Below are 24,820 nucleotides of genomic sequence, written 5' to 3'. Positions count from 1 at the left end.
CAAATAATTAATAAAACTGCTATTAATATTATCACTATACTAATGCAAATTGTCATGAATAAACTGAAAAAGCCTCCCGACATGAAGAAGGCATGGATGCAGTGGTTTGTAATTTATGTAGAAAATAATATTTTTTGTAACATTTTAATCATTTTACATATGTAAAGATATTTTTTATTGCTGTACAACATGTGTGTACTTAGCAATGTGTAAGCAATTGGACCATATAGACGCAAAACTAATGTGCTCTGCGCTGGACTTTTAGTTGGTCAATTGCGCAGTCTATTTCAGTTCCTCAAAAAAGCAATACGCCAACATTGCACCTTAACATACCTCATGCATAGACCAGAACACTCGTTAGTCCACAAAGTGGCGCAAATGGATTTGCTATTTAAACAGCGTTGCGCAAAACAAGAAAATTAGGGTTGCACTGGTCTGACAATAGCAAAAAAATTACCAAACACATCCTGCCTCTTATTGTGTTAGGTGTATGTTAGGGACCTTTGTGTTCATCGTGCCTGTATGATGCGATGAAAAAAGACAATTGATGTGCATGCTGGTTTTATCAGGTAAATGGGTTTCTTTTTTAATTAAATAAAAAGTTTATAACACTCAATTGTCTGTATATTTCTTATGTGCATTATGCAATATGCACTTACACAAAGGTGGGTGAAAGCATACAGTAGCTAGAGACTTTGTGTTTACTGCAAAATCACACTGAGATTAAACTGAAAAGGGACTTAAATAAGTATGTTGAAAAACATTTATATCCTGTAACGACATTTTTGGAAACTTTAAACATTTATTCATTTTCCTTCGGCTTAGTCCCTTTATCAACTTGTAGTCGCCACAGCGGAATTAACCGCCAACTTATACAGCATATGTTTTACGCAGTGGATGCCCTTCCAGCTGCAGCCCAGTAGGCCTACTGGGAAACATCCACACTCAATCATTTACACACACACACACACACACACACACACACACACACACACACACACACACACACACACACACACACACACACACACAAGCACACACACACACACACTACGGCCAATAACTGTAGGTTTATTCTTTTCACATGTACCACATGTCTTTGGACTGTGGGGGAAACCCACGCCAACACGAGGAGAACAGAAAACTCTGAAATTCCAAACACATACATAAACATTTAGTTTTCATCTGAAATCACCTCTTCTTAATTAAGACATTTATTCCATTTTACATAAATGACGTTTACAATTTAAGACAGATTATCAATTGATAACAACGTATGTTGCATGGTTCTTTTCACATTGCTGTGGTACAGCTGCAACACATTATTATTATGATAATTCTTCTTCTTCTTTGGCCTTAGTCCCGTATGGTTGCGGGGTCAGCACTTTGGAACAAGTCATTTTAGACTTGTCCATAGGATAACAACTTTTTTACACATTCCGGCCGGTCTGTCGTCTGGGCCTGTCACTCTCATACACTCACACACTACGGACAATTTAGCCTACCCAATTCACCTGCAGCATGTCTTTGGACTGTGGGGAAAACCGGAGCACCCGGACGAAAACCCACGTGTATGCAGGGAGAACATGCAAACTCCACACAGAAATGCCAACTTAGCTGAGGTTCGAACCAGCAACCCAGCGACCTTCTTGTTGTGAGGCGACAGCACTACCTACTGCACCACTGCTTCGCCCCTATTTTTATGATAAATGTTTTCTGTAATTCAATTAATCAGCCAATTGTCAAATACTTGAGCGATTAATCTGGAGGTTTTGATTGAACATTCTGCGCAAAGGCTTATTATGCAGTTCTGGCGCCATATTTTGGATAGACAATGTCAACTGCTTTGGCCGCCGACGAGCTCTCAGAAATTGTGAATATTTTAAAATGGGCACTATTCTTACATATAAACTGCAAAGTTTATTTAAACAACTACATTCTCGACTAAAAAAAGCCACAAAAGTACATTTTGTTGTCCAACAACAGTAAAATTTGTCAAACTGTAGTGCCTCTGCTTTTTGCTTGATGTATGTGGACAGAGTAATACACAGAGGTGAAGGGTGAAGAGGCCTTTGTGTGATGTTACTGGCAAAATATTGCACAGCTATCAGCCAATCAGATTCAAGAACTAGACAAAACTGTTGTATATATATATATATATATATATATATATATATATATATATATATATATATATATATATATATATATATATATATATATATATATATATATATATATATATAGTTTAGTTGTACATAACATCTATTTATGCATACATGTGAGTGGGAATTTGAAGAGATAGTTCATCCAAAAATGAAAACTGTTATATTTATATACTTTCTTACTTCAGCTGATTATATATTTTGAGTATTTTGACAAATGTTGAAAAAAAAATTTTTTTTTTCATAATTTCATTTTTTTGTCATTTCCTTTTTTCAACATTTGCTTCAAACTGTAGTATTTTTTTGTGTTTATTCGTACAATGGATGTCAATGGCTGTTTTTTTCTTACTTTCTTCTGAATTTCTTATTTTGTGTTCAATAGAAGAAAGACATTTATAAATATTCATAACATCTTTCAATTATGCTTTTAACAAACATAGCTGAAATCACACATTGCCAGGCTTAAGAATTAATTTTCCTTAAACATATCTGTTTAATTTTGTTTTGTCATGCTTTTTTTTTTAAAGTAAAGATGAAAAGACCAAAATGATAGCGAAGGTAAATGCCTTTGGTCGGTATTTAGGGTTAATATTGCCGTATTATATGTATATGTATAAACAATGTTTATGTGTGTATTTGCTTCATGATCTACTGTAGTGTTCACATCATGACTGATTTCCAGATTTGCACAATAACCAAGCCAAAAGGCTAATTATAATTAGCCCAATAAAATCAAAACTCAAAATATGTCAGTTGATATTATTAAAATAAGCATGAACATGCAACATACACAGTTTCTTCTATTTATCTTACAATTGACAGCATAGCTGACATGGAGACTCTCTTGCCATCCAGATAAATGAAGAAAAATGCATAACAACTCAAGTGGAATTGAGCCCCACAGCTTTTGTCACAAGAGCACCTCTTAAGATCACGTGAATGAGGTTTACCCACAGAGCACTCATCAGCTGACTTCAATTTTACTCACCCACCTAACCCTCACCCACTCCCATCCGGGTCATGACACCAATGTAACCTCTCCAGTTTGACATCCATAGGCTTTGAATGGGGCTCGAACTTGAGTCCTAAAGACAATTTTGGCTGGAAGACGGGAGTTCTAAAGTAGAGGGTAAAATGTGGTTTACCTGCACAGCATTTGCCAGCTGGCCTTCGTTGGGTTAGTTTGAGCATATGTCTCAGTGTAGGTCAGTTGAGGCAAATTAGGTCCTGGAGAGTGAGAGTCCTGTAGAGTTTTGACATGGTATTGGTGAAAACTCTTGCTTGTAGCTATCAAGTAACACATAGAGCTTTATTAGCTTGCTCATGTGTGTTTGAACAGGGTTGGAGCAAAACTCTGCAGAACTGTAACCTTTCAGAACCTAACTTGTCTTTTACTGATGTGTGTTGCTATTTTCAGATAAATCCTAGCTTTTTAGCACCACTTAATGGTTGTATTACTCAGATCCTTTGTAAAAAAATACTGTAACAACATTTAGCAGAGATGTACCCACAGGCAGTGGCTGTGACTTTTTATTTATTTTTTTATTTTTTTATTTTATTGCATTTTAACTAAAGACTTTGTTAATGAGTGAGTCAGTGAATCGTGCTTTCAAACGATTCGTTCAAAACACAGATTGATTCAGTAGCAAGAAACAATTGACTGCCTTGGTAAGTAAATCATTGAATTATTCACTCGTGTTCAACAGCATTGATTCATTCAGGAATAACACTGGTATGTGTTTCTTGGAGTCATTGGACACATTAATCATGTTCTTATTGTTATTTGCATTATTTAATAAATCAATAAATAAATAAATAAATAAATAAATAAATAAATAAATAAATAAATAAATAAATAAATAAATACAGTAAGCCAGTATTAGCTTGTTCATAGATCTCATATTATAGTCATGCTGATGTTCCAAATATCAGCATGATAGCTATAATTTGTCTTATGTGATATGATTGCTTAACCCAGGGGTCTCCAACATGCTGCCATGATTTCAAGTTGCACAGACCGGTATCACACCTGCTCCCAGACCTGAACTTGGAACTTGGGTAGGTTAATTTGAAAAAAAGATGATTTTATAGACTGTATTATTTGAAAGAGTGCACTTCCTCAGTACATTTAACATCTGGCTCTTAAAAAAAAAAAAAAAAAAAAAAAAAAAAAAAAAAAAAGAAAGTTGTAATTTCCCAATTTACTTTGACTTGTATTTTGTTTGCAGACAATATAAACATTTCAAGTATGTCAGACCTGCAACACATTGCAACGCATTACAACGCAAGAGCAATTTACAGTAGAGCTAGTAATCAGATAAATTGGTTAAATAATGATGTGATTTAAAACAGGTGATTCAACTCATGATTGTAATTATGATTGTGTACAAATGCATCAAACAAAAGTCTTGTCCTTTAGGAGCAAAGATAGGCCGAGGATCATCAGTTTGCCAACAAATTCTTGAAAAAAAAATTGAAATGTTTAAAAGCAATGTTCTTCAAAGAAATATAGTAAGACATTTATATATTTTATCTGCAATAGTGCAGAACATCATTAAAAGCTTCAAGGAATCTGGAGAAACTTTAGTGTGTATAGGACAAGAGCACAAGCCTAAGCTGAACAACCCTGATCTCCAATCCTTCATGCTGCATAGCGTCAAGAATTGCCATGTATATATAAGAGATATCGCCACATGGGCTCAGAACTACCTTTATCAAGTACCACGATATGTAGTTACATATAATGACAGTTAAGATTGTACTGTGCTGAACGGAAGCCCTATGATCACAGTGTCCAGTAGTGCCATCAACTTCTCTGGGCTTAGTGGCATCTGGGATGGATCATCACACAGTAAAAATGTGTACTGTGTGAACCAGTATTTAAGGCATTTTAGCTTTTTTGTTTATTTATTTATTTATTTATTTATTTATTTTATTTATTTATTATTATTATTTTTTTTTTTTTTGAGAAATGGACACCATGTGCTCCGGGCCAAAGAAGAAAGGGATCATCCAGGTTTTTACCAGCAAGAAGTCTAAAAGCCAGGGTCTGTCATGGTATGGGGTTGTTTCAATATCTTGCACTACTTTGATGGCACCCTAAATTCTGAAAAATGCTATTGTTTCCTCTCCTCTCGGCTGTTACATTAATATTGCTGGATACAGACACAAGTGCCTGTCGGCAGAGTGATTTTTTTTTTTCTTCCTTTGAGTCTATCATGGATATCATGCAACAATGATGTTGTTCCGTGTATGTAGTTAAGTTTTAAAAGAGTCAAATATCTTACTGTTTGTTGGACAAAATAATTTTACAAAAAAAAAAAAAAAAAAAATTATAATAATAATAAAAAAAAAAAAAAAAAATATATATATATATATATATATATATATATATATATATATATATATATATATATATATATATATATATATATATAGTATAATATTTGGTCAACTTGTAATTATAAGGTTCTGTCTGCGTTCCGAATAATTTTGAGATACTGAGCTTCAAAGTTTTTTGCATTCCATTGCAAACAGAATGTGTCTAAAATTTATTTTCTTTTTTTTTTTTTTTAATAGAAAGGCTTAAAATTTAAACAGCTAAACAATAAAAAAAAATTTAAAAAAATAAAAAAAAAAACATCCCAAAATGTAAATAAGTTGTCATTTAATAAGATTATGTGAATAGCTCAATATTGACAAAAAATGTCAGATAGAACCTTAGAATTCTTAGGTGACGATTTATAAAATGTAATACAAGAATTCTTGTGCTGTGACATAAAATATAAAATTTTGTATGAAAAGCATCATCAATGCACCGTGATGCTCCGAGATGTTGTATTGAACTGAATTGATGCCGGATAATCGTAACCTAACTGATCCGTGAGACCAGTATAGGTCCATACCTCTATTGTATCTATCAGGCAGTGAGGATCACTGATTTTTTAAAGAAATCAGAATTAAAATGTGACAATTTATCATGGGGAGACTGGAAGCACTGGAAGCGCTGAGGTTGGCTGGCTGAAATTAAAAGTCCATGTGCATATACCCTATTAAATTCAATGTTGTCACAATCCTCTTTTTACCTCATCATTTACTTCTTCAATTCCACAGCACTTGAAATGAAATTATTTCACTTTACTCTGAAGGAGGGAAAATAGGCCACACAAATACCAAAAAATCTATTGTACAAAATGCTAACAGCTCTTGATTGAATGTCCCGTTATATAGAAGAGAACATTAGAAAAACATAAATCAGGTAAACATAACTCTACATTGACAGGTTATGGGCTGTGCCCATATGTTTTGGCGTTGCCTCAGTGGCTCATATAATTCTCAATCAGTGGCTGACAAAGGCAGGGTTAAATATGACAGGGAAATTCATTTCAAAACACCATCTTGAGGAGAACAGCAGTGAGCGCTGATCAATGACATTATTAATTACCCTTGCTGAGTATCGACTCGCTCTCGCTCTATCTGGATCTCCATTTCTTTCCATTTCTCCCCTTTACCACACCCTAACATCTGATCTCGATGAAGATACATTATGTGCTATTGAGATGAGGACGAACATAGTTACACATTTTGCTCTCCTTCATAATAAGGTGTTCTTCCCTTCCCCCATGTTTTATGGCCATAATTACGTAATGCTTGCTGCGGGCTCAAATGTAGGCCCTGTAGGTGTACTATTATTCATTGTTTTTACTCCCAGGAAGTGTGTATTTGGAACATTGTATAAATCATGGTCAAACCTGGTCTAAAAGGTTAGGGACAAGTTTATATTTTTGAGTCCTAAAGAAGTTAGAGAGTTTTGGGAGGTGTAATAGCTGTGCTCTCATACCTCAAGGGTCGTGTTGGATTTCTGCAGCACCTGAGAGCTGCTGATCCAGGGTCAGTCCTCTGCGAGTGCTCCATCCATCACAGCGGCTGCAGGACTTTATGAGGCTGAGCGGGGAACAGCAGGGAACTCTAGGGACTTTAGGCACCCTTCTGCAAAAGTAGAAGTCAGCAAACTCTCTAGGGCACAGGGTAAGTAATGCGTTTTTTTTTAAACAAATCTCAAGGGTTATGTTACCAGTGTCCTTGTGTAACTAACCACTGAGACAAAAATAATTCCTGTTATTCACAGTGCGTCCAGACTCTGCTTCCACTTACTACAGTGCATCCGGAAAGTATTCATAGAGCTTCACTTTTTCCACATTTTTTTTTACAGCCTTACTACAAAATGTTTTACATTTATTTTTTTCCTCAAAATTCTACACACAATACCCCATAATGACAATGTGAAAAAGCTAGTTTTTGAAATTGTTGCAAATTTAGTAAAACTAAAAAAGCTAAAAAATCACATGTTCATAAATATTCACAGCCTTTGCAGTGAAGCTCTAAATTGAGCTCTGGTGCATTCTGTCTCCACTGATCAATCATTATTGAGATGTTTCAGCAGCTTCATTAGAGTTCACCTGTGGGAAATTCAGTTGATTGGACATGATTTGAAAAGGCACACATCTGTCTTTATAAGGTCCCAGGGTTGACAGTGCATGTCAAAGCACAAACCAAACATGAAGATATAAAGGAGTTGTCTGTAGACCTCTGAGACAGGATTATCTTGAGGTACAGTACATTTTTTGCTGCTCTGAAAGTTTCAATGAGCACAGTGGCCTCCATCATCCGTAAGCGGAAGATGTTTGGAACCACCAGGACTCTTCCTAGAGCTGGCTGGCCATCTAAGCTGAGTGATCGAGAAGGAAGGGTCTTAGTCAAGAAGGTGATCAATAACCCGATGGTCACTCTGTCTGAGCTCTAGTCTTCTTCTGTGGAGAGAGAATAACCTTACAGAAGGAAAACCATCTGTGGAGCAATCTACTAATCAGGCCTGTATGGTAGAGTAGCCAGACGGAAGCCTCTCCCCACCTGGAAGGCATCTGAAGGACTCTCAGACCATAAGAAACCAAATTCTCTGGTCTGATAAGACTAAAATTAAACTCTTTGGAGTAAATGCCAGGCATCTGTTTGAAGAAAACCAGGCACCACTCATTACTAGGCTAATACTATGGTGGTGGCAGCATCATGCTGTTGGGATGTTTTTTTAGCAGCAGGAACTGGAAGACTAGTCAGGATAGAGGGAAAGATGAATGCAGCAATGTAGAGACATCCTAATTGAAAACCTGCTTTAGAGTGCTCTTGACCTCAGACTGGGGTGGGGGTTCATCTTCCAACAGGACAATGACCCAAAGCACACCACCAAAATATCAATGGAGTGAATTCACAACAACTCAGTGAATGTCCTTACGTGGCCCAGCCAGAGTACAGATCTAAATCCTACTGAACATCTCTGGAGAGATCCAAAAATGGCTGTACACTGTCGCTTCCCATCCAACCTGATAGAGCTTGAGAGGTGCTGCAAAGAGGAATGGGCAAAGATTCCCTAAGACAGGTGTGCCAAGCTTGTGGCATCATATTCAAAAGACTTGAGGCTGTAATTGCTGCCAAAGGTGCATTAACAAAGTACTGAGCAAAGAATGTACAAACTTATTAACGTAATTTTTAAGTTTTTTTATTTATTTATTTTTTTTATCTCATTGTCATTATGGGGTATTGTGTGTAGAATTCTGAGAAAACAAACACATTTAATCAATTTTGGATTAACGCTGTAACAGAAAATGTGGAAATAGTGAAGCTTTATGAATACTTTCCGGATGCACTGTATATAAGGCTTTGTATGGAATTGTCACATTAGTATTTCACCCCACATTTCTGTTGATATTTTTACAATGTGTTTATAGAGAAGTATTTACTGTGTTAGAAGAGGTTTAAACCTCTGATTTGTAATCTATAATCATTATATAGAGAGCAATTTAGCATCTGAATACCTGCCTGAAAGTATAGCAAAAAGGGCTCAAATACAATTCACTGAATGTGCAATTGAAATAAATACATTCGGCTTGCTTACAAAGATAGCAATAACTATAAATGTTGCATCACTCAGTACACGAGACAAGGATATAATAAACAAAAGGAAGCTCTTGTTTTAAAATGTTGAACACAGTGTTTATGATTACTTCAAATTAGAGCAATCAAAGCATCAAAGCACAGATAAATGTATTTCAGAACACTGATTACACTGTATCAAAATGACAAGATGATGTGCGGGGCTGATTTATAATGAAATGTTATACACGTTTTAATGAAACTTTTGGTGAAGTTTATGAAGCACTGATTATCAATGTATCAGAGTCTAGACAGGATTTTAATGTATTGTGTCTGATTCTGTTTAGGAATTCATTAAAATTAAACTGTGTAATGATTATCTCTGATTGATGATTGACATTTATTGAAAATGTGAACAGCCTTGTTTTCCAATGCAAGACAATGTCTGCTCTTTAATCCTCTGTAAACTCCAATGAATTCTGCAGCCTGGTTTTGACCACTTCATATACAGGTGTGTGTATGTGTGTGTGTGTGTGTGTGTGTGTGTGTGTGTGTGTGTGTGTGTGTGTGTGTGTGTGTGTGTGTGTGTGTGTGTGTGTGTGTGTGTGTGTGTGTGTGTCTGTGTCTATGTGTGTGTTTGCTGTTTTGGCTAGGTACATAAAAATTACTTGGGATTAATCAGTTCCACCAGAATTTTGCGATTGCTGAAATCAAGCAAACTCTGCAAAATTTTGTAGATCTTGCATGTCTTTCTGAAATTCCACGACACCGATTCATCCAAAAAAAAGGCCACGTGTTTATGGTGTGATTTATCAGTAACAGGTAGAGTGTTACTTTCTAAAGCAGATGGATTTTCCTTGGTTATCTCTCCCGCTATGGCACTGGATGTTTCTGTGGAAATCTGTTGAATACTGGACAAAATTATAATAGACTTTGTTTGGAACTGTAAAACTCACCTAATTAAACAGTGTTATGCTGATCGGGCCATGGAAAGATTTGAGTTAGTGGATTTTCCCACAATTAGTGATTTATTTAAAATTAAGTGGTTAAAAACATTTTTTTTTTTTAAACTACTCTCCATCATTTATTTTAATTTTGCCAATTTTATTGTACATGATATTTTTAGCTCAGTTAGAGGTTTACATTTTTTGTTACGCTGTAATTTAGCTCAAGTTGGCCCCTTACTTAATTATATTTTCTTATTGTAACTATTTATTTAGAACAATAAAAAAATATATAAAAATAAAAGTTTCTCTTAAATAACTGGTTTAATAAAAATATCCTTTTAGTTAGTCAGCTCTTAGATGACTGTAGTGTTCATTCTCATATGAAGAATTTTTGCAGTTTTGTTTTTCAGTTGCCCCCGGAAAAAAATAATTAAATAAAAAATAATAACAATAAAATATTGTATTGTTTTTGATGCACTCCTTGATTTTGTTATTGTATACCTTTGGTCACATGTGGTCCTAAAGGTTCTTTAGATTATTTTATTTTTGACAACACAAAACCTTTTTGTTGACCAAACTCTTCTCAGTTCTGTGTCAAACAAAGATATTTGCTTAGTTACTAATAGTTCCCCTTCGGTTGGGGAACTTCAGTGCCATGAATGGGAGGATTCGGATCAGAAGCCGCTTATCTGGAGAGTATTGAACGGGCCAATGAATGAAATTAATTGGCAGCGTAAGCTTGCGCAGGTGTGCGACATCTGCAATTATCTCAGCATATAAGCACACCTGAAGCCAGCAGACGCCATCCTTTTCGCTTCAGATCCTTTCTGAGTGAGTCGATGAGGGTTCCTCTTGCTGATCAGCACTTCAGAGCGAACGAGTGTGTCTCCCGGTCCAGAGTGGGTCTTCGCGGTGGCAGACGGTCGAGCTGGGTTACTCCCTTGCCTGCGGTTCTTTGGGTCCGGTCCTCCAGAGCGGTGCGTATAGTTGCAACTTTCCTAAAAGAGCAACACAGTCGTGCAGCACGTCCTTTTCAGGATGGCGCTCCGACTGTGCGTTTCTGGATGCGGGGGTTTCCTGTCACCGGATGATGGACACGATCACTGCATTGCATGTTTGGGGGTCCAGCATGTTAATGCGGTGCTCGCGGGCGGTTCATGTCGTCATTGCGATGCCATGACCGTTGCACAGCTAAGATCGCGGCTAACTTTCGCAAGAGAGCGAGCCACCCCAGTTGCCTCCTGCTCTAAAAAAGCAGCGGGCGCTCGGGCAGATCTGAGGGTTTCAGCGGGAGCTAATCCGCCGCCCACGGGCTCGCGGACCTCTCGCTCCTCACGGCGCTCCATCCAAGCTTCGGGTGGTGAGAGTGATCCGTCTAACCAGATGGTAGCTCTCACACTCGCTGACACCGGAGATCAGATGTCCTCCGCGGCATCGGAGGGTGGGCTTTCACTGTCCGACGAAGATCCGGACCCGCTCGCCCCCTCCGGGCAGGTGAGCGCTGTCAAATCGGATCCTGAAGCGGACATGTTAGCCGTGCTTTCCCGGGCTGCTTCGGCCGTGGGGTTGGAGATGGTTTATCCCCCAGCTCCGCGGCCGGACCGACTAGATGGGTGCTACGTAGAGGACCAGAAGGCGAAGCCTTCGAAGCCTCTCGTCCCCTTCTTCCCGGAAGTGCACAGTAGGCTCACGCAGTCCTGGAGGGCACCTTTCTCTGCCCGTGCTGCGAGTGCCTCCGCCCTCACCGCCCTTGACGGCGGAGCTGCCAGGGGGTATGAGGCGATCCCGTCAGTGGAGCGCGCTATCGCGGTCAATCTTTGTCCGCGTGGCGCCTCTACGTGGCGGGGTTTGCCCCGCCTCCCGTCCAAAGCCTGTAGGTTGTCTGCCTCCCTCGGAGCCAGAGCTTATAAGGCTGCGGGCCAGGCTGCTTCTGCTTTGCACGCGATGGCCACCTACCAGCGCTACCAAGCGCAGGCGCTGGCCGAGCTGCACGAGGGCGGGTCCAACCCAAGCTTATTACATGAGCTGCGCACCGCGACCGACTATGCTCTTCGGACTACTAAGTCCGCCGCGTGTGCGCTGGGGAGGACGATGTCCACACTTGTGGTTCAGGAACGCCACCTCTGGCTAAACCTGGCCGATATGCGCGACGTTGACAAAGTTCGCTTTCTTGACTCGCCCATATCCCAGGCTGGCCTGTTCGGCGACACCGTCGGTGAATTCACCCAGGAATTCAAGGCGGTGAAAGAGCAGTCGGATGCGATGGGCAATGTCATCTATCGGCGTGGCCGTAAGCCCGCTCCGCCCGCCGAGCCATCCACCTCCGCTGTTCCTCGCCGAGGGCGCCCGCCAACGAGTGCTGCCCCGCCCCCGCCTGCGCCTCCGGCCAAGCGGGCGCGGCGTTCACCTCGAAAGCAGGCAGCCCCTCCTGCCCAGGGCGCCGTTAAGTCCGGTAAACGGACCGCGAAGCGTCCCTGAGACAGGCCATCCGGAGAAGAGGAAACTTGCTCTTTCCCCGCTGGAGGGCGGGGCCCTGATAACAACGGTACTTTTCAGTGCCACCAAAACATCAGTAAAAGAGCACTTTTTCCCTTCCCCGGATGTGACTGCACGAGTTCTGCCAGTCCGGGACGCGCTGCCTTCCGGCTCGCAGACTCTACGTGCTTCGCCAGTGGCTCATGAGCGCTGGGGGGACGGTCTCCCTTTCCTCAGCCCTCCAGCCCCCTCTCCGGAGTCAGGGTGCGGAGCCAGAGCGAATCGCTCTCCTCCAGCTCTTCCGCGGGACCCTCGTGCTTCCCGGATCAGCACACCCACTCCGCGCTGCCCCACCGCTGGTACGTCAGCGATTGTAGCGATGACTCCATTAGCGAGGGCTCTGCCTGCCTGGTTAGCGCGGGCCAGCCCCTCGCGGTGGCTCATACGCACAATCAGACTCGGTTACGCGATTCAGTTCGCGAAACGGCCCCCCAAGTTTACGGGCGTGTATTTCTCCAGGGTCAACCCCCTGTCCGCCCCTGTCTTGCGAGAGGAGATTGCTGCCCTCCTGGCGAAGGGTGCAATCGAGCCGGTTCCTCCAGCCGAGATGGAGAGTGGGTTTTACAGCCCATACTTCATCGTACCCAAAAAGAGCGGTGGGTCACGGCCAATCCTAGATCTGCGCGTTTTGAACCGCTGTCTGCACAAGCTGCCGTTCAGAATGCTCACGCAGAGGCGCATTCTCCAATGCGTTCGTCCTCGGGATTGGTTTGCAGCCATAGACCTGAAGGACGCGTATTTCCATGTCTCCATTCTTCCACGCCACCGCCAATTTCTGCGGTTTGCGTTCGAGGGTCGAGCGTGGCAGTACAAGGTCCTCCCCTTCGGGCTCTCTCTGTCTCCGCGGGTCTTCACCAAACTCGCGGAGGGTGCCCTAGCGCCCCTTCGGCTCGCGGGCATTCGCATACTCAATTATCTCGACGACTGGCTGATTTTAGCCCACTCGCGGGAGCAATTGATTATGCACAGGGACAAGGTGCTTCGGCATCTCCGCCTACTGGGGCTTCAGGTCAACCGAGAAAAGAGCAAACTCGCCCCCGTGCAGAGGATTTCTTTTCTCGGGATGGAGCTGGACTCGATCACCATGGTAGCGCACCTCTCCGAGGAACGCGCTCGCCTGTTGCTGAACTGTCTGAGGGAGCTCGACAGCAAACTAGTGGTCCCACTGAAGTTCTTTCAGAGGCTCCTGGGGCATATGGCATCCGCAGCCGCCGTCACGCCGCTCGGGTTGCTCCATATGAGACCACTTCAGCACTGGCTTCACGATCGGGTCCCCAGACGCGCATGGCACGCGGGCACACACCGGGTCTCGGTTACTGCGCTGTGTCGCCGCGCCCTCAGCCCTTGGAACGACCCCTCGTTCCTACAGGCCGGTGTGCCTCTAGGACAGGCGTCCAGCCATGTTGTTGTTTCAACAGACGCTTCCAACACGGGTTGGGGGGCCGTGTGTCGCGGGCATGCGGCTGCGGGCCTCTGGAAGGGTGCCCAGCTGCATTGGCATATCAATCGCCTAGAGCTGTTGGCAGTGTTCCTCGCTCTCCACCGCTTTTTACCGGTGCTGGAGCGGCAACACGTGCTGGTCAGGACGGACAGTATGGCGGCGGCGGCGTATATCAACCGCATGGGGGGTATGCGCTCTCGCCGCATGTCTCAGCTCGCCCGCCGTCTGCTCCTCTGGAGTCACCCGCGGCTGAAATCGCTGCGCGCCATTCACGTCCCAGGCACGCTCAATCGTGCAGCCGATGCGCTCTCACGACAGCTGTTACGCCCTGGAGAATGGAGACTCCACCCCGAGTCTGTTCAGCTGATATGGGCGCGATTCGGGGAGGCCCAGATCGATCTGTTTGCTTCCCCCGAGAACGCTCACTGCCAGTTGTTTTTTTCCCTGACCGAGGGCTCTCTCGGCACGGATGCACTGGCCCACAGCTGGCCTCGGGGCATGCGCAAGTATGCGTTTCCCCCAGTGAGCCTGCTCGCGCAGTTTCTGTGCAAGGTCAGGGAGGACGAGGAACAGGTTCTGCTAGTTGCGCCCCTTTGGCCCAACCGGACCTGGATATCAGAGCTCTCACTCCTCGCGACGGCCCTCCCCTGGCGGATCCCTTTGAGAGAGGACCTACTCTCTCAGGGACAGGGCACCATCTGGCACCCTCGCCCCGATTGGAACCTCCACGTGTGGTCCCTAGACGCGAGGAAGACTTAGGTAACCTACCGACTGCGGTGGTTAATACCATCACTCAGGCTAGAGCCCCCTCCACGAGGCGCGCCTACGCCCTGAAGTGGAGTCTATTCACTGAATGGTGCGTCTCTCGCAGAGAAGACCCCCGAAATTGCCAGATTAGTGTTGTGCTCTCTTTCCTTCAAGAGAAGTTGGACAGCAGGCTGTCGCCCTCCACTCTCAAGGTTTACGTGGCCGCCATCTCCGCTTATCATAGCGCGGTAGCTGGCGGCACCGTGGGAAAGCATAACCTGGTCATCCAGTTCCTTAGGGGTGCTAGGCGAATTAATCCATCTCGCCCCCCTCTCATGCCCTCTTGGGATCTCGCCCTCGTTCTCACGAGTCTGCGATCCGATCCCTTTGAGCCACTCGAATCAGTATCTCTAAGATTTCTGTCCCTGAAGACAGCTCTGCTGGTTGCGTTGGCCTCCATCAAGAGGGTCGGGGACCTGGAGGCATTTTCGGTCAGTGACTCGTGCCTGGAATTCGGGCCGGATTACTCTCACGTTATCCTGAGACCCCGCCCCGGTTATGTGCCCAAGGTTCCTACCACCCCCTTTAGAGATCAGGTAGTGAACCTGCAAGCGCTGCCCCCGGAGGAGGCAGACCCAGCCCTTTCTTTACTTTGTCCAGTTCGCGCTCTGCGCATTTATGTGGACCGTACTCAGAATTTTAGATCATCTGAGCAGCTCTTTGTCTGTTATGGCGGTCGGCAGCAGGGAAGTGCCGTATCGAAACAAAGATTATCCCACTGGATTGTGGATGCCATTTCACTCGCTTATTCGAGTCGAGGTCAGCCGTGTCCCCCGGGAGTACGTGCACACTCCACTCGGAGCGTTGCATCCTCTTGGGCGCGTGCACGCGGCGCCTCTCTAACAGACATCTGTAGAGCTGCGGGCTGGGCGACACCCAACACATTTGCAAGGTTTTACAATCTGCGAGTGGAGCCGGTTTCCTCAAGGGTATTAGGTAACCCTTTGGTGATTGAGGAGACAACTCGGTAGGGTGTTGAAACACGCTTGCTGCGCCATTCTCCCTAACACGGAGGTACGTGCGCCTTTTTTATCTGTCAGTAAAGTTCCCCGTCAGGTGAGCCCTGCAGATTCCTCCGTGGCCCCCAGCACTGACTCAGCGGAGGAGTCACTTGCTGGCCCACTACGTTGTAGGTCTGCCCGCTGGTCAGCCCGCGTTTTGGGTAAAGGTGCCTGCTATGCGTGATCCCCACTAGGCGATCCCATATGCTTATTCCGCCACGGTTAAGTCCCCCCCCTGGGCGGACCCGTGTCTTCCCTCCCCGCTAACCACTCTTTTGCTATGCGTACTCCCCCTTTTTAGGGCTAGTCCATATGTAAATTCTGCCATCTATCCCCCCCTTGGGTAACGGATGGCCTCCGCAGCGTCCTCCCTATCGGGATTGCACGCTTCCCAACGTACTGTCGTATTTCCTAGAATTATCTAGATGCTCACGACTTCCCAAAAAATATATCTAAATCCGTAAAACTTCTGTTGAAGTAGGATAAATTAGGGCCAGGGACACGTTGGAGGACCGCGCCCCCCATGATGTGGGTGCGTCACGCTTGCTTGACTATCTCCTCATCGGGGGTGTTGGTAAGGTGCAGTCATTATGGCGCTTTCCATATTCTCCCATTCATGGCACTGAAGTTCCCCAACCGAAGGGGAACGTTCGAGGTTACAGAAGTAACCCTTCGTTCCCCGAGGAGGGGAACGGAAGTGCCATATTCCGTCGCCATAGTGACTGTCCCTTAGCTGTTTGAAAGTCTCTTCAGCTTAAAAGGATGGCGTCTGCTGGCTTCAGGTGTGCTTATATGCTGAGATAATTGCAGATGTCGCACACCTGCGCAAGCTTACGCTGCCAATTAATTTCATTCATTGGCCCGTTCAATACTCTCCAGATAAGCGGCTTCTGATCCGAATCCTCCCATTCATGGCACTTCCGTTCCCCTCCTCGGGGAACGAAGGGTTACTTCTGTAACCTCGAACGTTCTCAAATCTCTTTACCTGTTTGCATAGGTTCTTGGAATAATATATTTGATGACATAGAGTGGAAAAAGTTTTGGCTTCTTCGAAAAAAAAAAAAAATATATATATATATATATATATATATATATATATTGATATATATATATATATATATATATATATATATATATATATATATATATATATATATATATATATATATTGATATATATATTGATATATATATTATCTAATAAAGCTGTCGGAGTAAATATTCATATTTGCTACACAATAAATACCAAATAAGCTTAATTTAATAATATTTCCCCTAAATAGCTGCACAGTGGCGCAGTGTGTAGTGCGTTCGCCTCACAGCAAGAAGGTCACTGGTTCGAGCATCGGCTGGGTCAGTTGGCATTTCTGTGTGGAGTTTGCATGTTCTCCCAGTGTTTGCGTGGGTTTCCTCAGGGTTCGCCGTCTTCCCCCACAGTCCAAACATATGCACTATAGGTGAATTGGGTAGGCTAATTTATCCGTAGTGTATGTGTGTGAATGTGTATGAATGTTTCCCAGTGATGGGCTGTGGCTGGAAGGGCATCCACTGCGTAAAAAAATGTGCTGGATAAGTTGGTGCTTTATTCCGCTGTGGCAACCCCAGATTAATAAAGGGACTAAGCCAAAAAGAAAATGAAAGAATGAACAAATGTATTTCCCCAAAAATTGTGTTCTTTGGTTACACTCTGAACTTAGATCCTTCTCATTGTAAATTTATTAATTATTTATTGCTTTTTCTGTCTATAGTTTGCATTCATATATGTACATTTTGAAAGAGTGTGAACTCCTTAAAACTCTTAATATGTGAATAGACCTTAATAGAGTCTATTAATTATAGTACATGTAAAACTCTTTCTTGGTGTAAATCATTTAAACTTTTAGTTTGCTGAAATTTTATTTATGCAACCATTGTTGTATCTCTGTTCATATTGAATCTTAATAAATGTTCTTTCTTGCATAAAAAAAAAAAAAAATAAATAAAAAATTACATGGAAGCAAAACACCCCTCGCTCTGTCATTATTTTGACGAAGAAGCCACCGCAATGTTAATATGACTAAACATATTATTTATTTAGACATTATTTATATACAACAAGTAAAAAAAATATAAAAAAATTGCACAATAGTGTGGATATGCATTTCTAGCATACGATTAATGCATTTGGTTGCTTTTTTCTTGATATAACATGCTGTTAATATAATGCATTGTTTGCATTCTTAAGTTTATGGCTTCATGCATTGTTGGCATGATCTAAAGTTAACAAGCTATGAAAAACGATAGATTCTTGTCAAAGAAACTAAGCTTTACACTCATCATAGCACACGTGGTGCTGATGATGTGACGATAAAAGTGATTTGATTTGATAAAAGAAACTTGTGTGCACTTTAAATGTACTTTATTAGTTTTATTTGTTTCATTCATTAATAAATATCATAAATATCATATATATATATATATATATATATATATATATATATATATATATATATATATATATATATATATATATATATATATATATATATATATATATATATATATATATATATATAGTGAAATTAAGTCTTATTTTATGTTACAGAACCCAACATTTGTGTCTAGGAATAATAAAGACTTTTATTTTCTGTCATTTATGTAATATGTTATTAGGACTTCTAATTTTTACTGCCTAAAAAGTGCTACGGCTTTTTTTTTTATTTGAGGCAATGTTTCTTACAATATTGTGCATTGATTTGCTAAATAATGCCACAAATTTTAAGAAAAGTCATAGCATTTTTAGGCAGTAAAAATGAGAAGAAATTCCTGCAAAATCCTGCAGGGATTAATTAATGTAAAAGTATTACTTGCTGGCATTTGAAGACCACCAAACAAGTGGTTTTATTTGTTTGTTGGTTTGATAAGGATACATTATACATGTATTTATTTTTGTAATTATTTTTATTACTTTTTTTTCAAAAGGGATATTTCACCCAAAACATCTTAAAACTTACTCTTTATTTACACATCATCTTCAAGTGGTTCCAAATCTTTATGAATCTTTGAATCTTCTGTTTATCACTGAACATATATACATTTTTAAGAAATCTGAAAACATGTAATCTTTGACTTCCACAGAAGGAAAAACAGATATTTTTTTTCTTTTACTTACCAAAATATCTTTTTAAATATTTACAATGTTTTAAAACAAGTAAAAGTTGAGTAAATAATGACTGATTTTATGGTTGAACTACACTTTAAAAAATGATGGGTCCCACACAATTACTCAATGTATTCCCCAAACAAATTCATGAAGTTAACTTAATGTTTTGTTTTTTTAAGTGTAATTTAATAGGAATAAGTTAACTTAATGTGATTTTAAGTGGATCAACATACAAGAAGAATTGTGTAGTTTCAGTACACCATTACATAAGTAGTTTGAACAAGCAGCAAAAGTATTTTTGATTGCATTCTTTTTTAAGTAGAGTGTAATTGGATAGATTTACCAATCAAGTTATACTTTAATTTGTAGGACACCAGGATTTCAAAAAACAACAACCGGTGTTGTATCATAGTATGTTTTAATTTCTGCAGAGACAAAAATGACAAGCAATTTATTTACAGAAATACCTGTACAAAAGCCAAAACAAAAAGGAAAAAGAGAAGTAAAATAGATCATAAATAGAGGTGGGCTTGCGCTCAGTACATTTACCATGTTCAGCTAAGCTGCGTGCATAGTGACTCCTAATAAAACAATGATTAAAATCGATCCTCAATTCTACATCAACATCCAAGTCAAAGGACAAATAGAGTATGATTAAAGTTACAATTTCCTTTTTTTAGAATCTGTGATGTGTCCTATGACCTAAGCGCTACAACTTAAGTCTTATATCTTCTAAGTTGAAAGCTTAAAGAACACACACCTCAGAGTGCAAAGAACGATTAAGCAAATGCATTTTCATTACATCGACAACAAAGTCAGTGTCATGTCCTTCAGGAGATAAGGTGCTGTTTTTCTGACATGGAAAGTAGGTGTTGGTGTCAATCTCTTCAGTTTCGTTTTTAGAGATAGAAATTCCTACTTTAGATGATATGTCTACTCTATAGTTCTCTGAGGTGTGTGTTCTCTTCATGAACCTTTGGATATTTGTTTATGTTACTTTCTCGCATCATGAAAACCACAGAATATCTGAAAGAGAGTTTTCTTCATCTCTGATGGACATGCTTTGCTTTCCTTTGCGTTGTTTCTGTGCCACCATTGCAGGATTGTGTAAATTTACTTCAAAACAGATATGCTTTTAGTATGTAGATATTATTATTTTTTGTCATGTTTCTAGTTCAAATATGGTAAATATTGTAAAATTCTTCAATTAAAAAGCATTTTGTAGACATCTAAAAAAATATAGTTTTGTTTTCAGAAATAATAATTCATAATTAAGTGAGTTTTTCTTTAAGTGAAGTTTATTTATATAGGATCACATGCTTGTGATTGACCAAGGCTGATCCATCATTAACCATCACATGATTCTCCAATCAGATGTTTCCTAAGTTACTATAAATAATCATAGTCTTCCTAGAACAGTCATCTTCATCTTAAAGAATCCCCATTTTTCTTAGAGTGGGTGCCAAAGTAGCTCAGTGGTTAGCACTGTTGTTTCACAGCAAGAACATCACTGGTTGTAATCTTTACTAGACCAGTCGATGTTTCTATGCGGAGTTTACATGTTCTCTCCATGCATAAGTGGGTTTCGCCTGGGTTCCCTGGTTTCCTCCCACCGACCAAAGACATGCGTCTTAAGAAAATTGACTAAACCAAATTGTCACCATATTCAAGTTCTTAGCCAACAGCATTTATCCCTCATAATGCAATTCATCATTAGCCAGATATAAGATGGGGAGTTCTAGAGATCTACCTGAACACAATCTCCCCTCTTGCCCTACAAATGGGAGAGAACCCAGGGCTTACTTTACTCTAGAAAAGTAAAATAAGTAACATTGTTTTACTTTCCCCACTGGCAAATAATGATATATATATATATATATATATATATATATATATATATATATATATATATATATATATATATATATATATATATATATATATATATATATATATATATATATATATATATATATATATATATATATATATATATATATATATATATAAATCTCACTTAATTGTTACTTATATTTTCTAGAAAACAAAGCTATATTTTTACTTGTCAAGAAAATGGCTGTAAAATTTTAGTATTTTTAAATAATCTGACTACAGGTGGGACAAAAAAAATCAAATTTTGCATTGTACCAAACCTTTCTGAAGTGTTACACGACATACAGGTATCCTTACCATTAAAAAACTGCAGTTTGGACATGTGACCATGCTTACTTTGAAATGGATGGATATACCAGGGTATCACCTATGACATGTACAGTTGGTACTCATCAATATACTTGACAAAGTTCGACTGAGCTTACTTAAAGAAGCCACAAGATAAAAGCTTTTGTTATTTGAAAGTCTATCATAGTAAAATTGCCAGGACTGTAGTTTCAGCATAAAGTACTCTTCCTCCACTTTTAGAAAGCTTCTCGGTACAATTGGTTTCATACTGGTTAAAACCAACGAGTCATACCAGTAAAGGTATAAAAAGGCACAGTTGCATGTTTTGCATTCACTCTATAGTTTTGATTTTTCTTTTAATTTTTTATTTATTTTTTTTATTTGTTTATTTTTTACAGAAGCACTACATATACAAAGTGGCACTGAGAAGGAAGGGGAAAGATATGACTGATGAGATCTGAAGAGGGCATCATTATGAGCGTATATTTGGAAAACAAACCTATCTGCAAGTCGCGAGGTACGCGAGACTCCTTTTGAATTGTTTTAGAATCAAGTTTCCTCATTTTCTACATAATCAAAGGTACAGTTTTCTGTGAGAAAGACTATAAACAGTACAGAAGCATGGGGTAAAAAAGTACCTTCGCAATTAAAAAGAAAATTTAAATAAATCTGATAAATAAGCAACGGATGATATAATGCTAAATGAATCAGTGAGTCGCGAGTGTGTGTGATTCTTTTTCATCCTCGTCAAATCAATATACATAGTCATACTACAATGTCTAGTGTCTGTTTGTAACAAACGCAAGCAGTGGACTTCCATGTTCACAGGGTATGATATTTGTACACTTTTTTTTTTTCTTCTTCTTCATAGTAAGTGTAGATTCCCTTTAAACGTGCAATAAAAAGTACATATCTATGTATACAGTTTGTAAGCATCAGAGCACTTCTTTTAAACACGAGTAGTACATACAGACTACAGATCTGGAAGCTGCGAAAAAAGGCAGTCCATTCAAACTCAAGGAATCGTTAACATACAAAAAAAAATAAACAAAACTACTCAATTGCATCTGAATAATTTACCACCGTTTGTAAAAGCGTGATGACTCCTACTGTAAGTTTACTCCTTGATTTGGGATAGGCCCAAGATGCATGTGTAAGTGTGCATGTGGATTCCACACATGCCACCGAATCGTACGTGAAGGTAATTAAAGCAACATGTGACCTAAAAAAAAGGAGCTTTCCTGTCCCAGTTCTTTGAGACATCATGTCACGTTGTTCCCGATACTTTGGTAATACAGCGGCATTGTGTGTCACATCGGAATCGCTCCTGTCGTGCTGGTAGTCGCCGAACTTTGAATGTGATTGTACAAGTATTCGGTTGACTCTGACTGCTACACGAGGGACACGAGTTCTCATCCTTGATTACTCTTCTGAAGCGTGTGAGATTGAATCTGTTGAATGAGTTTATTGCTCTATTTAACATTCATACTAGGAATGTTACACAGGGCCAGCCCAAGCTCTTCAGCGGGGCGATATTATTAGACTAATTCACCCCAGCAGCATATCCAAATAGTGTTCCTGTGGCTTTATGGGATAATTATAATGTGTATATACAACGCGAGGGGATCTATTTTGTTTGTGTGTGTGTGTTTTACTGTTTCAGACCACAAAATAAGCATAGTTTCACACATTAAGAGAAGGATAAGCCACATTTGCACAAACCCATGGCATATAACTGATAATCTCCAGCATGTTCAGAACCTCCATCTACTTCCACGGGTGTATGGGAGCGGGATGGATACGGGATTTTGATGTATGTGTCAAGAGTATGTTTACAGTATTTATATTATATATATATTTATACATGTACAATACTTCACCCACACGACAAAAAAACGTGCATTAGTGGATCTGTGTATGCTTGTGTTCCTTCACGGGTATAAGTGAGGTTGATAGGCACACAGGTAAACTTGCTTCTCGCACTGTGAGTTCATCGTTTACAGCGCGTACGCTGTTCACTTGCGCCATTTTTGTATCTACAAACCCTTGTAAAAGGCTAAAGTCAATGACGACATACAGTAACAAGCACTCTGACATCATCAATGATAAATTTGTTGTCCATCGTTAGCCAGTCATCTTCTTTGTTAATGTGATTGGTCGTCCAGAGTGGACAGTTCAGTCTTTTGACTGATTGCATATGGACAGAATACATCCACATAAAAAAAAAAAAAAAAAAAAAAAAACGATTAAAAGACAGAACATCTTCCCATAGCAACAGTTATAAAACTAAAGACAAAAAGCTATAGTCCATCAGATCCATCTCAAGGGGCACACACACTCTTAAGGGGCTAGATGATGCATGCATGTTTATAAAGAGGTCTAGAGAAACCAGGCAGCACTTTGGGGAAGTCTACAGGGCCCGATACGCTAGCAGCAAAAGTAGCACTGATCCACCAGCATTCCCCTCTCTCCACCTCGGCCACTTCCCCCTTCCTCCAACTCATCCTTCGCGCGCTCACACATCTAACAACATGTTATTCCATGGTTTCTACTCGATTTCAGTTTTGTTGCACAAGCAGTTTTAGGAAAATCCATGTCGCTTTTTTAGTCTTAGGGTTTGGTTTGCTAACAGCATCTCTGACCATGCTGAGTCACTGTCATCGTCCCGTCATATAGTCGGTGTGTGTCGTTTACAGGTAAACTTCCCGCCTGGTCAGAGTTCCGCATTGCGTCGGCTTGTATTCACCCGTAGGCGCTAGCGGGATCTCCTCAGTTGGGCGAGATGTTTCCTCGCTGGCGGAAAATCCAGCAGAACTAAACGCGTCGTAGGATGAGGAGGAGGATGCCATCTTCTTGTTCAGGAGATTACGGTTACGGTCGCCCAGCAGATGTGAGGGGTCACCGTTGGCAACAGCTAGTGTCTCCTGGCTGCCAGGCTGGTCAGCAATGCTGCCTCCGGGGGAGGTCATGAAGGTGGAGAGTTTGGGAGGGGTGGCCTTGGGCCTGCGTTCAGGCGAGGTGCGCACAGGCATCCAGCAGGCATCCGAGTGGCCGTATTCGTCACACTCCCGCGTGCATTTGCCCGTCATAGCTACGTCAGGCAGGGGCCGAGAGTCTGAGGGAAACAGAGAGAAGGAAGCAGAACTGTTAGTCATGCTGATTAATTTTTAACAGCTGGAGAAAACAAAACACTCAAGTACTGACACTAAAACAATAAAAAAAATATTGTGGTATGTGTCTCATGAAACTGCCTGTGATATTATTAAGGGCCAGATGAGATCTTTAATTGTTATGACCAGCTTTGTGCGTTTCTTTTTTTTTTTTTAAATGACTGTAAGTTCATGCTTGACACATACCACGTTACACAGAAAAGGAAACGTACAAACACAAACAACAACACTTAAAGCTAAAACATAAATTAAACAAAAGGATAAATAATGTGAGCTCTAAAAAGAATACCATGCTTTGAAAACGAGGGGCAATTCTACTGTTTTGTGACTTTTGCGTTCTAACTAATGGCCTGAATCCATCTCTAATGGCTGTTTGTGTGTGCATCTGGTGTGTTTATATGTGAGCGTTGTGTGTATGCTGTGTATTTTTTATTTATTTATTTTTTTTGGCTAACTACAAGAAGCTATTAAATTTTAAAAAGGATGTACAGAAAAAAACTTAAAT

The 24,820-nt window shown here is 40.7% G+C and overlaps 1 protein-coding gene and 1 long non-coding RNA gene across 5 annotated transcripts in view; one reads left to right on the top strand and one right to left on the bottom strand.

The window, feature by feature from the left end:
• LOC147843249 (uncharacterized) overlaps positions 1 to 24,820 on the top strand; it is a 650,118-nt gene that overhangs the window by 327,089 nt on the left and 298,209 nt on the right. The window lies entirely within an intron of this gene.
• pcdh7b (protocadherin 7b) overlaps positions 20,984 to 24,820 on the bottom strand; it is a 236,814-nt gene continuing 232,977 nt past the window's right edge. For 3 of the 4 annotated variants that reach the window (XM_087259426.1, XM_087259425.1, XM_087259428.1), the window contains one exon: positions 21,506 to 24,260. Coding sequence is in view for 3 of the 4 variants with exons in the window: in XM_087259425.1 (XP_087115551.1) it covers positions 23,836 to 24,260 (425 nt within the window). In the remaining variant the exon portion in view is untranslated. 4 annotated transcript variants of the gene reach the window in all.

The sequence above is a fragment of the Danio rerio genome, chromosome 7, assembly GCF_052040795.2.
Source record: "Danio rerio strain M-AB ecotype USA chromosome 7, GRCz13ab, whole genome shotgun sequence".
In the NCBI taxonomy this organism is placed as follows: domain Eukaryota; kingdom Metazoa; phylum Chordata; class Actinopteri; order Cypriniformes; family Danionidae; genus Danio; species Danio rerio.
Note: the sequence above shows the minus strand (reverse complement) of the source record. Positions and strands in the feature narration are given on the sequence as shown.